Source organism: Simochromis diagramma, unplaced genomic scaffold (genome assembly GCF_900408965.1).
Source record: "Simochromis diagramma unplaced genomic scaffold, fSimDia1.1 OVJJ01000216.1, whole genome shotgun sequence".
Classification (NCBI taxonomy): Eukaryota; Metazoa; Chordata; class Actinopteri; order Cichliformes; family Cichlidae; genus Simochromis; species Simochromis diagramma.
This window is the reverse complement of record NW_024386883.1, coordinates 3,534,252-3,550,091: the sequence shown is the minus strand read 5'-3', so window position 1 is coordinate 3,550,091 and position 15,840 is coordinate 3,534,252. Positions and strand designations below refer to the sequence as shown.

General features: G+C 39.7%; 1 protein-coding gene across 2 annotated transcripts; it reads right to left on the bottom strand.

The window, feature by feature from the left end:
* Positions 1–1,042: 1,042 nt before the first annotated feature.
* LOC120734339 (transcriptional coactivator YAP1-like) lies at positions 1,043–13,025 on the bottom strand. 2 transcript variants are annotated; one of them, XM_040033105.1, is made up of 9 exons: positions 12,511–13,025; positions 11,952–12,181; positions 10,043–10,242; positions 9,138–9,292; positions 6,543–6,644; positions 6,201–6,304; positions 5,888–6,006; positions 5,416–5,516; positions 1,043–5,124 (listed from the first exon to the last, which is right to left on the bottom strand). In XM_040033105.1, exons 2-9 carry the CDS (start codon positions 12,150–12,152, stop codon positions 4,946–4,948), a joined length of 1,161 nt encoding a protein of 386 aa, XP_039889039.1. In that variant the 5' UTR covers positions 12,153–12,181; positions 12,511–13,025; the 3' UTR covers positions 1,043–4,945. The 2 variants fall into 2 exon arrangements, with proteins under 2 accessions (XP_039889039.1, XP_039889040.1); XM_040033106.1 differs by lacking the exon at positions 6,543–6,644 and having other exon boundaries at positions 12,511–13,023.
* Between the last annotated feature and the right edge of the window lie 2,815 nt (positions 13,026–15,840).

Here is a 15,840-nt window from a genome sequence, read left to right as displayed (position 1 = left end):
TCAGCTCAATCTCACATGTCTGAATTTACAGTTATTTTTCCATTGACATACTGTATTAGCCCAACTGATCTGAAATCACACAAAAAACAAATCCTAGTAATAGTTAGCAAATTATTTTCATAACTTGAAATGCAATAATAAATTATGAAAACCTATGTACACATTTTGTAAACAAAGTTATATACAATTATTTATCTAAAAATGCATCTGGCCTAAAACCTGCAGGCCTGACAGCAGCAGGCATGCAGGAAGCAGCAGACACTGTCTCCAGCATCCACCTGGGGACAGTGTTTACACTGCAATCTACCTTTGTGACATTCATTAGTGCCTTACTGACACACAAAACGAAACAACGAATATACTAACTACACAAGACAACACAACACACTAACTGTACACTCCATGCTAAACGTCACAAATCTGTCACATCTCGAAACTTGCTCTCTCTATGCGTCTCTGCCATCACTCCCAAAAATTTCCCCTCTTCCTAAACAACCATGTTAAACTGGTTGACATGGTACATTTTTTCCACCAATAGAAAGGAGGGTTTCTTTTTCTCTTTTTTTCATAATGTCATTACAAAATGATTTATAACCGCTTATACAACCCCAGAGAGTTAATAACACTCACCTTCATTTCATTTCCAGAGTGTAACAACTAGCCACCTGTGTGAAATGTGAAATGCCCATGGTGTTGTTCAAAATGTGCTCTGGGACAATCATAGGCATTGGTTGCTACTGAAAACAAGAAATAAAGGTGGTCTAAGATGGATGCGCAGCAACAACAGCTTCTTTAAGATCGTTGCTGATGTCTTTCCTTCTAGGCATTGTGTTAATACACACCTGAATGCTCCAAAACGTCTGCTTTTATAGAGGTGCCCACACCTGCTGATGATCAGTTAATCTAGTGAATTTCATACCCTCTTAATTCCTATGGAAGCAGTAAGTTTATTAAATTTATTGTTTTTTAATACTTAAAAACCTCAGAACTGTAAGGGAGAGTATTTTGTTTGGTACGAAAAGTACAATACAAACTCAGCACATCACAAGAAACAATGTTTTTATTTAGGGGTACATAAAAGTTTGTTAAACAGAAACTCCTTTAAAATGATTACAAAGAACATTTATATAAATCGCATGCATAAAAAGGTATAAAATAAGTCTGATTGCATCCAAACTTTCTGTAAATAGGATAACAAAAGTCATTATATGTAACATACATAGCAAGTGTCATGCATCCTCAGATAAATATTAGGCTAGGTAGTGTGTTGCACTGTGTACGAGCAGTAAGCCGCTCAGTAAGTTTGGTACTTAAATTTTAGGAAACATCACAAAACGTTGACTGTGGGGGAGGGTTAATTATACCTTTTTACTCTATACTGTATACTAATAGATATATTTAACAATGCTGGTTAGAGGAAATTCTTTCACCAACAATTAAAAGCTTCAACTTTAGATAAAATATATAAACACACACACTGCAGAAACAACCGAGCAGTTAAAAAACAACAAACAGATTATACACTTCTTACATAGCTTTACTAATAAGGGAGAATTAAACTGCTCCCCAGCTGATGCTTGCCTCCTGCATTGCAACTTCAGATAGCCTTTTCAGTTAGAGTACAATATATACTACAAACACAGCATCCGCATTTAGTATTTTTCTTTTTGGAGAAGTCAGAACAGGATCTTTGATTTATGCTGAAGTCCTTTTATGAAGCACGACACGTTTCGCTTGAGCCACAAACAATTCTAACTCTACAGTGTGGCAGCAAATCAATATCTTATTAGCACTAAAAAAAGATTATTTCTCTATGATAATATTGTATTTTTCCTACTATTCCAGGCATCTAATGCATTCCTATCCATGCAAAACTGCTGGTATGATGCTGCTTTCCTGTAAAACCATCTAATCTACATCAAGTAGCTGTAGACTGTGAAACAGGTTAGTTGTTGCAGTAAATTTTACTGGTTAATAAACAACAAGCCCAAATGAAAGACTGCATCTTCTACAAGATATTCTAAAAATAATATAATGTAAATCAGACACATGACTTATCGTTTCATTGAATATGAGAAAATCAAATAGCCTTTGACATCCTCCCCATTAATTTTGATGCATTTGCAATTTGGGAAACTAAGGGGTAACACTGGATGCCTGAAATAGTAGAAAAGTGCATCTGAAAAATAAGCAGCAATGATAAAAATTGTAGCTGATTTGCAGTTGAGAAGTTCAAACTTGGCTTGCACGTTTTTTCTGTGTGGAGGTGGTGCTTTGGTGTTATACAAGGAGAATCATTAGGATCGCCTCAAGCCAAAAAAGGGAATAAACCAGTTTAATTATCAAAGCTGGAGGAATGCTGGCAGATGATTTAATTTATGTTAGAAAAAAAACCCAACAAAGAAAAGGAGTGGACAAAGCAGCCACACGCTATGCAATCCAATATAACAAACCTCTAACACATACTTGTGAAGTTTCAATCCAGTTCTGTGTGCACAAAATCATGGGAATAAAATGCAACCTAACATGGCAACAAGACAAGTAAAACCTGTATGTTAGTAACTGTATATGCAGAGATTTTACATCAGAGCGGTGTCAGGGTTTCTATTTAGAACAGAGATGGGCTAATTAATTAATAAACTTCATCAAATCACCAGATGAGTCAGGATTACCGTTTGCCGGGGGAAAATCCTGTATTGGGAGACATTGCGTTACAGTGATCATGAGATCATTCACTGAAGATGTTCTCTGTAACAGTTCCTCTCTGTGTGAGGAGGACTCCTGAAAGCAGATTATATTCTAGTTTTAGTCTTCAAACTAAGGCTCCTTTGTATGGTGGCATCACTCTGTAGCTCTTTTTATTATTTTTATTTAATGGCAGACTTTGAATTGTCAGGTCTTTAGACCAAGTTTTAATACTTCTGCTTGTGAGGATTTCAAACAACTGTTTTTAAGGTTTGGAAGTAAATGCAACTCCTTTTAGCATCTTCATTCATGTCAAATTCTATAGAGTCACACCACAAGAGTGCATCAAGTCCCTAAACCAGAACAGTGGCAGCTTTTCAGCAGGGGGTCTTTAGTCAGGTATAACGCACCTAGTGTTAGTTCTTGAGTTTGATTGCTTAGTTCTGACCCTTGCTAAGAATGTTTTGTTGTTGTTGTTTTTAGCACTCATGTACATTTAAAAATCTGAATTTAGAGGCTGTTTTGACGTAGTAACCCACTAAAAGTGTGTGTAACAAAACGTCGTATCGCTTCTGTACCACTTTTATTCTTTTGAAATGCTCTTTTTGTGAATTCACTCTGTTTTTTAAAGTACCCCTAATATGCTGTTGTTATTTTTGTGAATGTTGAAAGGATCCTATTGTAGCGATGATGTCTGTGTGTTGCAAACATGATATCAGCTGAAGAGTAAATGGGGCTGGCCTGTACTCTTGTGTAATACCACTTTGAACCACAAGGCGGCGCACTGTGTCAGTGTAGTCTCCACTCTGTGTGAGCTAATCTGCTGAGATCAGCATGAGATGTTCAAACATGATAAAAGTTAGTGTTAGTGTGACATGTGTACAGAATTCATGCTACTATCATATTGAGCCTAATAATTTGGGTAAAAAAAAGTCTAATTTTTAAAAAAGAAACATTAAAGTTCATATGTTTGGATAGTAACACAAAATATTTTGAAAAACACATAAAATGATGCATTTCTGGGTGTAAGAAAGCTTGTTAATGGCACAGTTTTGTTTTTTTGTTTTTTTAGGTGATAATTAAACATACTTCCTAAAAATTTTAATTATCTCAAACTTTTAACTTAACTTGGAACTTTAAAAATTTAAAAATCTAAATTTTGAGGTAAATTTCAACTTAGATCTGCAAATTCTTTCTTTCTTTCTTTCTTTCAAGTGGCAGAAACAAACTTCCATTTTGTTGCGTGGACAACTACACTAAAATTTTATTGTAAAACACTGCCACCTTGTGGTTAAAGTGTTTTACAATTAATTTTTGCATGCCACACCATGTACTGGACTTCATGATATTGCTAAACAGTTTGAGGGGCTTTCTAAGCAGTTCAGGCTTTTCCTCCGTTACTCATCTAACTCACTATGTAACACATATTACCCACTTGGCAGTTTTGCAGAGCCCAAAAGCAAGCACGAGGAACTAGTTAAATCCAGATGCAGGCCACCCTTATATCACCAACAGAGTTGGTAATTATAAATGTACCTAACGTTAGAGTTCCTCGACCGGACAGAAACATCATTGACATACGTTAAAAACTATAGGAGTGCTGTGATTTTAGCCTTAATTACATGCAAAATGCTCTCTGTGAGAGAAAATAATAAACTATTGAATTTAATCCTAATGTGAATAATGCTTTTCTGCTTGCACCCAACGCCTCTTAGACTGTTAAAAACCTGTTAACTTCATAACCTGTTCAGTGTTTCCTTGCTTTTGTCATTTCAACCACCCAAACAGAGCAGCCTTTTAGTAACCATCTTAAAGAGACAGGAGTGTAAATGACAGAGCATTTTTAAATGTACAGTTTGAGAAAACCAGCATTAAAAAAATCATTTATAGATTTTTCTAGTAAACATTTAAAATAAAATTCTGAACCTGTAAATGAGTATAACGGGGCACTTTAAAAGTTTGTTCCAAACCAGCTACCAAGTAAATACTAAAAAGAATGGAGTGTTATTAGAAAAATGAAAACATGGATGTTCTGTCGTGCTTCTCTTTAAAACCAGGGCCAAAAAGAGTAAAATACCAGCAGCTTACCACCTTCTTCCTCAGGATGTGAGTAGTGTTAGGTTATCCATCACACAACGGTAGCATATTCTCTCTGTAATGTTGTTCTGTACCACCTTTGGAGCCAAAAATCCACCAGAATTCTCAGTCACGTTATGGAAATTTGATGCCAAATTACATTTGGACCAGTGCCTGGTCGTGTCTATAGCCAGGTGAGCAGGCTGTCTCTGTCCATGTGCGAGCCGGAGAGAACGGTCTCCATGTCCATCAGCAGGTCTGAACTCAGACCCTCTGGGATACAGGGCATCAGTTCCTCGCCCTCGGACATTGGGAGCACGGGCATCGAGTCCTGCAAGGCCATCGAGGGGGGCTCCGAGTCACCTGAACGAATCAGAAAAATGTTGCTTTAAATCAACAAAAGGTTCAAAAGATTTCAAACTGCACAGAATTTCAGTTTCACTGTCAGTGGCTTAAGTTTCGACACATTTGCTCTCACAAAATAACCCCAACTAAAAACAAAGGATGCTAGGATAAGATCTTTACACTATGTTAATCATTAATTTGGTTTAGCTAGAGTGTGGATGGATGATTAATCAAAAGCCTTATTTCCCCACCACAGAAACCCAAGTCTGTGTTTTTGTGTCATGGATGTTGTGTGTTTAGGTACATTACCAGTGTCCATGTGCTCCACAGAGCTCAGCATGTGGTCCGTCGTGCGGGGTAGGCTGCTGACGCTCAGACCGCTGTCAGTGCTCTCATTGCGAGAGTGAGCGCTGCACAAAGAAACATGCAAACCACAGTTACCTTGTTTTAGCATCTCAGCTCACAGTAGACTTTAAAGAGATTACAGATACATCAACTTCTTCTGGTGACTGAACTGCCAGTGCCTTCTGGAAATATTAATTTATGTAATATTTGTTTGCAGGTGGTGACCACAGATCTTTTTGTTGGCTTCCCACTTAGTGGACATGGAATTACGATGGTTTACGTTTCACTGGACAGATTGATCTCCCTGAAATTTAAAAGGCTTTTGTTATGCTGTGAAGATCAAGTTGATTATTATTATTATTATTTTTTTGGTGGGGGTAAACACTTCTAAATTTCTTATGAGTCAACACCCATGACTTCAATGATCACCACTCACCCATTAAGTGTAGGTTCGTGGTTCGATGCTCTGATCCTGACATCCAGAGACGGGACGAGTGTCTGTGCGCTCCTGTCGTGGTCCATCCCACCGGGCATCTGGCTCCTTCCTCCTACATCCTGAAACGCAAGACGCACACACACCTACTTGTATGACTTTGTGTTACACTCAAACTGAAACTGAACTGAACACTTGATATACAGCACAGGATAACTAAGTAAGCTAAAAAAAACTTCTCTATGCAGCAGCTTATGGACACAACTGTGCAACTTAAAATGAAGCGCAAGAGTTTGGGCGCAGTTTGACCCCTGACCTGTGGTGCGATTTGCTGAGGGATGCCTTGCTTGCATCTGAGCCTGTCCTTTTCCTGACTTTGCTGCATTGCCATGCCGAGGATGCTGGGGTTCATCTTCTGAGCTGTAACACAGAAAACGACAGGAAGAGATGCTTTTTGAGAATTACCTGAATATTTTTCACAACATTTTAGCATTTACAGTTATGAGGAAAACTTTTCAAAACTTTGCGATCTTTCTTTTTTAAATTTATTTTATGGCTGCCACAAAGCAACTTGTGATGGTGGACATTGGAACAAAATAGTTCTCATTGACAAACAAGAATTGTCAATTTAGGAGACACAAATTTGATAGTGTGCTACCTAGACGCGGGTCGACCCATGTGGTGTTCTTATTTATGTGATCGATGTAGTACATCTCTCCATCTGCAGTCACAGCCTGCTCCCAGCCTTCAGGCAGTGGACCTGAACAGCAGTGAAAGTACACAGTGAGAAGGCAAATGGTAGATGGAGAGCATGGAGTACTGAGAGAAAAAAAAAAAAAAAAAAAAAGAGTAGAATATGGCCCACGTCCTTTAATTTCTGTGTTGTCTCTAGTTTGTAAAGATTTTATGGATAGAAGTGAAGGTTACAGGGTAAATACTTACAGTGTTTCCTGTGAAGGAAAAATATTCTAATCTGTGTGAATCCTCTCTGAATGCAGTGTGTTTAAGGTGTTTAAGGGGAGGTGACTACTATCACCTCGTTATGGTACTGTCCACTGTCCCGGGGTGGAGAGACAGAAAAGGACTGCACAATTTTCTTTTTCTTGAAAAAAATGCTTTCGTTCACCCAAATTACAACAGAAAAATATAGAAGTCCCCTTTACAAAAGCACCATCACCATTTAGGAAATTCTAGAGACCACATAGCAGAAGGTTTTTAAACAGGAACAAAAGGGATTCTGACCGATTACTGTATATGAACAGTTTCTTATACAATTTTTAACTTCATGATCGAAAGGAGAAACAAGCTGACATAATGTAACAAATTTTTAAGGCAAACTATATTATTCTAATCTGCTTTAACAATCACTAATCATCTACACTGGTGATTATTGAATAAATACTGATGTCGGTTCAATAATCGTGTCTTTCTTTTGGAGTCATCTGGAGGACTTTAATTTTTGATTTTAAGGTCTTTCTCACTGAACGCAGCAGGAAAAGTTATAGCAAAGTTACATTCAGAAAATTAAATAAGCAAAAATAAATTTACAGTTAAACTTTTGTTTTGAAAGTTTAAAGGGAAAAAAAAAATCATTGTAAAAAGAAAGTACATCCCCCTACAATTTTTTATATATCATATATATATATATATATATATTAGTGTGTGTGTGTGTGTGTGTATATATATATATATATATATATATATATATATATATATATATATATATATATATATATATATATATATATATATATATATATATATATATATATATATATATATATATATATATACACACACACACACTAATAAAAACAAAAGCAAATGCAGAAGCAGTGTGTGAGCATCTACGTATGATTCAGCAGATTGTAGAATAACTTTTAGCAGCAAGATCATTTTACCGTTGACTTTACCAGTGGTCACTGTGGAGGAAGACTGACTCACTGTTACAATGCTGAAGTAACACATTCTGTGGTTCTGTGGCTGCAAAATGAGCCCAAATCATCACTCCTCCACTGCCGTGCTTGACAGTTAACGTGAGGCGTTTGTGCTGATATGCTGCGTTTGGCTTTTGTGAAATGTGATTGTGCATCACGGACAAATATCTCTACTTTGGTCTCACCTGTCCAAAGGACATTGCTCCAGAAGTCTTTTGGTTTGTCCAGATCCACCTTGGCAAAGCCGAGCCATGCAGGCTTTCTCCTGGCAACCTTTCCAAACAAGCCTTGCCTGTTCAGTCTTTTTCTAACTAATGCTATGACCTTTAACATTTAATAACCAACTGAAGCCTGTCAAGTCTGATACGCAGCTCTTTTTGTTGCAGTTTCTCTAAGCGTTGCATAATCTGACCATTGTTGGGACATCCACTCCTGAGAAGACTGGCAACTCTCTTGAATATTTTCCGCGTGTGAATAATTCTCACTGTACAATGAAGACCTTATATAACCTTGTATAACTTTATAATCTTTTGCAGATCGATGGCCAGAAACAGCAGCTTATCTAAGATCATTGTGGTTGTCTTTGCTCAATAAATACTCACTCATAGGTGCTCAAACATGGTGTTGATCAATTAATCAAGTGCATTTGCTATTACTTCACCTCGAATTTCCTAAGGAAACAGTCAGGGTCTACTTAACTTTTCCCCCACACACTGCTTCTGCATTTGAATTTTTTATTTTATATATATATTTTTAAAGCAGTGACACGATGTAATATGTCATGTTTTGTTGTTGTTTATCTGACGTTGTATTTAACTAATTTTAAGACCGGTTGATTTTTATCATTTTCTGACACATACATGTAAGAATGTACACAGAAATCTCTTATTGTGCAGCTGCATCAAAACGCAGCAGTGTACTTTGTTTCATGCAGTCCCCCATGCTGTCTCCACGCACATTTACAGTCAGTCTGTCATTTGACCCGTCAAAAAAACCAAAAGAAAATATATAAATAATTGCAATTTGGGTGAACTGACCTTTAGATATTAATTTATTTAAGGATAAGACGGTCCAGTTAACTGGAAAACCTGCATCTAAGTAAGGAAAACTCCTGATTTCTCTCAGATGAAATCCAAGAGTCCCGTCTCTGTGATTTTGCTCCCACCAAAATCACCAGAGCCACCGAAAGGATAAAGAAATCCCACCCAGCAAAGACCTGATCCACCGGAGGTGGAGTTATTATCAGAAGCAGGTCTGTGCTTTTCAAAGAAACTGGACGGCGAGCTGAGGGTTTGTAGGAGCTAGCAGAGTGATACCTTTCTCTGGGTTGATGTTTTGTGGTTGCGTTGTAGGTGCTGGGTTGCTGAGGGAGTGGGCATGGACCGGAGGGCCAGAGATGGGATGCTGAGCCGCAGCTGACTGAAGCTGTGCCAGGCGAGGGTCATGCCAAGTGGTTGTCTTATCCAGGTGACTGAAAAAACACAACAAGTCTAAACGTATCTGTGACTGTTAAACTACTGTAACCTGCTGGATAAGGAGCCTCGGACCTGCTTTACCTGTACGACCAGACGCTCACACACTCGCACAATCACATTCACACAGACAAATGACAACATTTGTGCTGCTGTAAACTACAATGACCTTTGTCAGGAGTGTCAGCTGCCAGGCCATGTGCTCCTGTGAAGTTACAACCACACTGGTTGCAAAACTAGTCAGAACATTTTCTGGCTGCATGCAGCTAATTTGTTTCAGGCCTTGGTTACAGCAGCACTCCTGCATGCCTCTCCTCACTGTTTCCCATCACTTTTTAATCACATTGTTTGCACTGCTTTCTGTTGCAGGAAAAAAATCTAGTGAAAAATCTAAAGAAACGTTTCTTGGTGCAAATATAATTAGCTTTGAAATGGGTCAGTTTGATGATCCACGTAACCTGAACTACTATTGATGATTTTTATCATATTTTTACAGGAAGCTGTCAAACAACAGTGCAGCAAGTGTGACTGTAAATTAATCACTTGAACAATCAGTGTGATCAAACTCTTATAAGATGCCACCTTGAGATTTGGAAAATTGTGAAAACCACTTGTTGCAACACAGGACGAGTGCCAGTGCACAACAGAGAGGATTGGAACAAGATGAACGGGGCTCCTCCTACACAACCTTTCTAATAACCTGCAGAGCAGGAGAGATGCAACACAGATAAACTGGAGGTTAACCTTACTTGAGGAAGTAACGCTGGCCAGTCGGTGTTTTGGCCATTTCCCAACCTCGGGGGAGTGGCATGTCATCGGGTATAATTGGTGTTGCTGCTACATCTGCTGCTTGAGTGGAGAGGGAGTTGACAGGAAGGGAAGCAGGGGAGGAATGGGCGCGGACGTGATGAGGAGCCTGGGAGCCGCACACACCTCCATCTGAACTGGCCTGACGAGAAACAAGCAGGGTTAACAACTCTGTCACGAAACCACAAACGGCAATCAGAAACATAAACCGACCGGATGGACAACAAGATCTGGAAGGAAACCAGAGTGAGCACTAAGAGGAAGAAGATTTAAACCGGTCATGTTCAAACTCAAGTGCTACGCAGTGCTGTGCACAGTATTAGTGTTGCTTTCCACACAGTTGTCCCGATGTTACTGCTGATCAAGTCTGACACGCTGCAAGAATTCTCATGTTTGAGTCACATCTACAAATATAAGAAACTGTTTAAGGAGGTATGACTGATGATTGTGAAATCAGAGTGTTATGCAATTTTAAATGATAAAGATGACAGGTGCTTTGTAGTCACAAGAAAATCCAAATGTTTCTCCCTGTGGCTTCTGTGAATCTCACCAATACCTTTATAACATATAACAATCTTCTTACAGCTGCTCCATCTCACCCTGTTCCTCTGTCACACCAGCCCTCTGGATTTCCTCCTTCAATGCATCTACAAACTTCCTCTTTTCCTCCTGCCTGGCAGCTCCAGCAACATCTCAGCCTTGCCTCTCTAACTTTGTCTCTATTTCTCCACTCATTTCTAATCTTCTCCATCCTGGTCACTCCCAAAGAAAATCTTAGCATCTTCACTTCTGCCACCTCCAGCAAACTAACATGGTAGAGTTAAGGACATATCTGAAACACCTTAAATATACAAAAACAAGGCGAATCTTTAACAGATACAGTCATTTAAGGTTTTATGCATAAAGTGAAATCCTCGTCAACTTACAGTTATAGATTCAAAGTTGGTAAATTCCTACCTTTGATAATTTTGCAGTGTAACTTACAATCTAAAAAAAAAAAAAAAAAAAGCAGCCACTTTTGCATAAACCTGAAAACGTCGAACAGGTCAGACATAGGGAGCTGTGCATCATTTTGCAGCACAGCTGAACTGTTTACTGTGGCCAGAAGGACTACAAATATAAGACAGCCAACACAACAGGTTAAAACTATCTGTGTAAGAGTAGGAATCATACAATCATCAGTCAACTCATATCATTTTCTTAGAGTCTCAACACAAAATACTGAACTCGGCAGGCATTGGGCAATGAGAAAAATGGGAAAACAATCCAATAACCTCAGTAAGACAGTCAGTCAGGACAGACACTGTTTTGAACCCTTCTTTTTTTAAAGAGCAATATTTTACACTTGTATTACGAAGCGGCAGTCTGCGATAGCTGGCTGACATTTCTAAGACGTCTCGTTTTGACACTTAGATAAACAGATGAAAGTATCAGGAAGATGGAAGCAGCAGGAAGTGTTTGGTGTTTTTGCACAATAAATTCTCTTAAAGTAAACAACTTAGGTCTTATAAAACGTACATGTTAAGCTGTTATTTACCCACAAAACCGCTTCATTTTACTTACTTTTTTATATTTCTAATATTTGTTTTGCATGTGTAAACAAGGAAAAACCTAAAGGATCAGAATGTAATGCATCAGCTCCATGTGTTTCTAAAGTATTCACCCCCCCCCTCCTCTTGCCTGCTCATACAGAACATGTTGTGTCCCCACTCTGTCGGACTGCAGGTTTTTTGGATTGCTTTGCATCACTGTGGTCACTGCACAGCTGTGATTTGCCATGAGTGTAAGAGTGTAATGCAGAGTCGGCTCTGTAAGCCTGCATGGTGAGAGAACAGCGGCTGTTTTTAGTACTTGTCTGGAGTGGCCCCGGGGATCCGGCTGTCTGAAGAAGGAGTCCGGCAGCTTTCTCATCCTCATGGGGAGAGATGAAGGCTGTTTGGCCGCGTTGGGGTTCATCACCGCCGTGAAGAGGGCCTCCAGCTCCGTCTGCGAGTCCCCGCGGACGTGCACGATCTGCTGCCCGGCCGGAGGCGCGCCACGGTGCGCGTCCATGTCGCCAAAAGTTTGCTGTCGAAACAAATCTGTCGAAAAAGTGAAATAACGTAAACAAACAAGGAGAGAAAACCCCCCACCGGGCCCGCTGAGACTAGATCCGTCAAAGTGCTGGAGTTATGATCGGATTTGTTTACACTTTTTGCCCACCAAACCCCCCCTCCCCAATCACCACCAACACCACCCCATTTGAACTTTTGCGTCGTTGTGACTCTTTTCCAATCTCTAATGTCTCGGAAGTAAATCAGATGTGAACAGATTGCCAATCATTCTGTAAAGAAGTCGAAAGATCGCATTTTAAAGCACGGATCTCAGAGCAAACTCAGTCTCAGCGGTGGACAACATGCCTCCCACATACCTTTAAGCAGCCAGACCGTTTCCCCCCCTCTCTCTGTATTCCTGCAGAGGAAAAAAATAAGTCGGAGAAATCTCAGCCGGGAAAACAGTCAGGAGGACACCCAGGTTTGACGCAAAGTCTCAGCCGAAAACCTCCCAAAGTAAAAGAATAAACGCATAAATGGAAGCTGGTAGGAGAAGAGTGGTTTCTGCGAGACCTCCAAACTTTTTTTTTCACATCCAGCTTTCAGTCTAGATTCCCGTGATAGTGCGAAGGGGCGGGGTTGCAGGCTTTAAAGCTGCCGCAGTTGCAGGGGAAATACTTCACTCCTAGGACAGACGTGTGAACTATCAATAAGAAGGAACAAAAAACGACTTTGATTTTTTTTTAACACCTCCACTTGGATCATGTGAGTCACTTTCAGCCCTTACAATGGACGGAAATGAGCGTCATTCTACTTTCTGCCTAGATTTTTGATTCCAGTTTGTGCGGTTTTCCAGTGCAGCTGATGAAAGTAACACAGCGCCAAATGCGGATAAGGAGGGAGGTGGGAAAGAGACAAGCGCAATAATATACTTTCAGGGGATAGGTGGGTGGGGGATCACTTCTTGAGTCTGGGCCTGGGTCTCGTCTGGTTTGGGGGTTGGGTGGGGAAATTGGGAAGTTGTACTGAGAAAACATCCGCCCCTGATGAGGCCAAGCCAGCCGGAGCCTGTTTGTCCCGTGCAGGCACGCAGGACACAGCGCCTGCCTCTAGTGGAAAACACGCGCTACAGTGAGCTCGGAGCTCAGCTGGCCAACAGATTGAATTCAAGAAAAATGTCTTTCTGGACTGCAGTGCGTCCACTAATTCAGTTCAGTATAACCCACCAAAGGCAGCAGCTCACACGGGGGGCGCCCGAGTCTTATATTACCTAATAAACTTTGACTTGACGACTTATTGATCTGAATAAATGCTTGACTTTTTAATTTTAAAATAGTGAAAAAGTTAGTTTGAACTCATGCCTCGTGAAAAATGTAGGCCAATTACCTGATTGAGGTTATTTTTTAAAAGTTAAAACAAATAAAAAAGTATTTTTCCATTCTGATTGTTTCTGTAAGCACATTTTTATTTACTTCATAATGTTTTACAGTCAAGCACTGGAGATGTTTTAGGTTTTTTCTGCATCGATCACCTTTTAGAAACCAGTTTGTTTACCTTCAATCCAGTCTAATTAAAACACTGATGGAGTTATTAGGCTGTGTAAAGTTATATATTATCAAAATATATAGTTTGGCTTATATATTGTGTGTGTTCCCCCCCCCCTGTTTAGTCATTACTTTAGAGAAGTGTATACAATTTGAGGCCCATTATTTTACCAGTGAAGTACAAAGATAGCAGCACAGTGTAACACATACGTTTACCACTGTGAGCACTGAAGTGCTGTGACGGCCTCCTGTCTGTATACATGGGCAAGTTGCATAAGCTGAAAGTGAAGAAAAGGTCAGCAGACACTTTTCAGACACTCTGCCCTCTCACAGACACTCACAGGCTCAAATATCTGCGAGTCCCACTTTGCTGGCTAAACTGAGTGACCTGCACTGCTTCCATGTGAAATAAAAGTGTAAGTATTAGCCAGGCGAATTAAATGCACTTGATTAACTGATAACCAGTAAGTGCGGGCAACTCTAAAAAAGCAGAAGTTTTTGACAGTTTGCTGGTCTGGACCATTCAGGTATGTTTTAACACTACGCTGCTATCTTCCCAGGAGTGGACGCCCCAGCAAATTCACACCAAGGTCAGACAGTGAAATGCTCAGAGAAAGGGTAAAAAAACCCTAGAGCTACATCTCACACTCTACAGACCTCAGTTAGTAGGTTAAATGTTAAGGTTCATGAAGGTATGACTGAAAAAGGCTGAACAAGCATGACTTTTTCGAGGGTTTGCAAGGAAAAATCGTCTTCTGTTTAAAAGAGTATGGTAGCACAGCTTAGGTTTTACAAAGCTGGATCTGAACAAACAATAAGACGTCCTTTGTACAAATTAGCCTAAAATAGAGATATTTGCACATTAGCACAAACACTTCATATTAAAGGTCAAGCACGGTGGTGGAAGGGTGATGCCGCAGCACCTGGACACCTCATTGAGTCAATCATGAGCTCTATAGATCACGTGAAGCCATCTGTTTGACAGCTAAAATTAGGTCAGAAAACAGGACAATAATCCCAAGTTCAGCAGCAAATGGCTGAAAAAGAAAATAATCAAAGTGCTGCTGCAAAGTCCAGACCTCATTTTCATTAAAATGCTGTGGTAGGACTTTAAGACAGCTGTGCATATACAAATATCTGCAAACCTCAATGAACAGAAGCAAATAATGGATGAAAATTCCCTCCAAGCAATGTGAGAGACTGTCACACCGAAAGCCTCAAGGTATTGCTGCTAAAGATGGTGTTCTTACTTTTTCACAGCACTGCACAGACTGTTTTGAAATGTTTTAAATGTCAGGCTTAGGACATCACTGTTACTCATATTGCATTTTCATAAAATCAAATTCATGAACTGTTCTAAGCAAGAATAAAGTTATAGGATTGTTTTCAGTCCAGTGTCTGATTTTTTTTTTATAATTCATACATTAAGATGTTTTCGATTGTTTTATGTGTCTGAGGTTTCAAAGCAGGATGCTTAAAAACATTCAGATCAGTGGACCTTACCATAAATGCAATGTAATACACAGCACTACGCATTAGATGGCAGTGTCTCACCTTGACACCTGAAACGTGCAGCGCGTTGGGTTTCACGTCTCATTACTAGACGGAATGTACAAAAGGAGGAGCGAAGATTCGAGGATCGTTTCTCCAGTCTTTTGATTGCTGTCTCAGATCAAATCATCTCCACATGCGATTTTTAATCAGCAGCGTTTCTCTGCCAAATCAGCGGGCATGACTACAGCGGTCACGCACAGGCAACTTATCAGGTGCCTATTCACGCCACAAACAAAGCGGGTAAATAAAGAATTGCTCTCAGAGACACAAACTGGTTTGGAAAGACAGGACTTGGCTTTGGAGAGTATTCAAAAACGTTAAAAATGGTTAAGATTGAAACCAGAATAAAAAAAGTGTGAAACGAAAGCAATATAAAACCTATGTGGTGACAGCTGTTGGTTTATTTTTGATTATTTAGGGAATATTCTGGGAAACACATTTTGTCGTTGGTTCACCTCCAGAATGTTAAACAGCTGCGTTTTATGGGAAGTCGTGCGCTGGAACAAAGGAGGTAAAACAGTTGGTTTTAGGTGGATTTTGTTACAGACACAGCCAGGGTAGCTATTTCCCTCTGGAGCTTGTTAAACACAATTATTATTCTCATACATC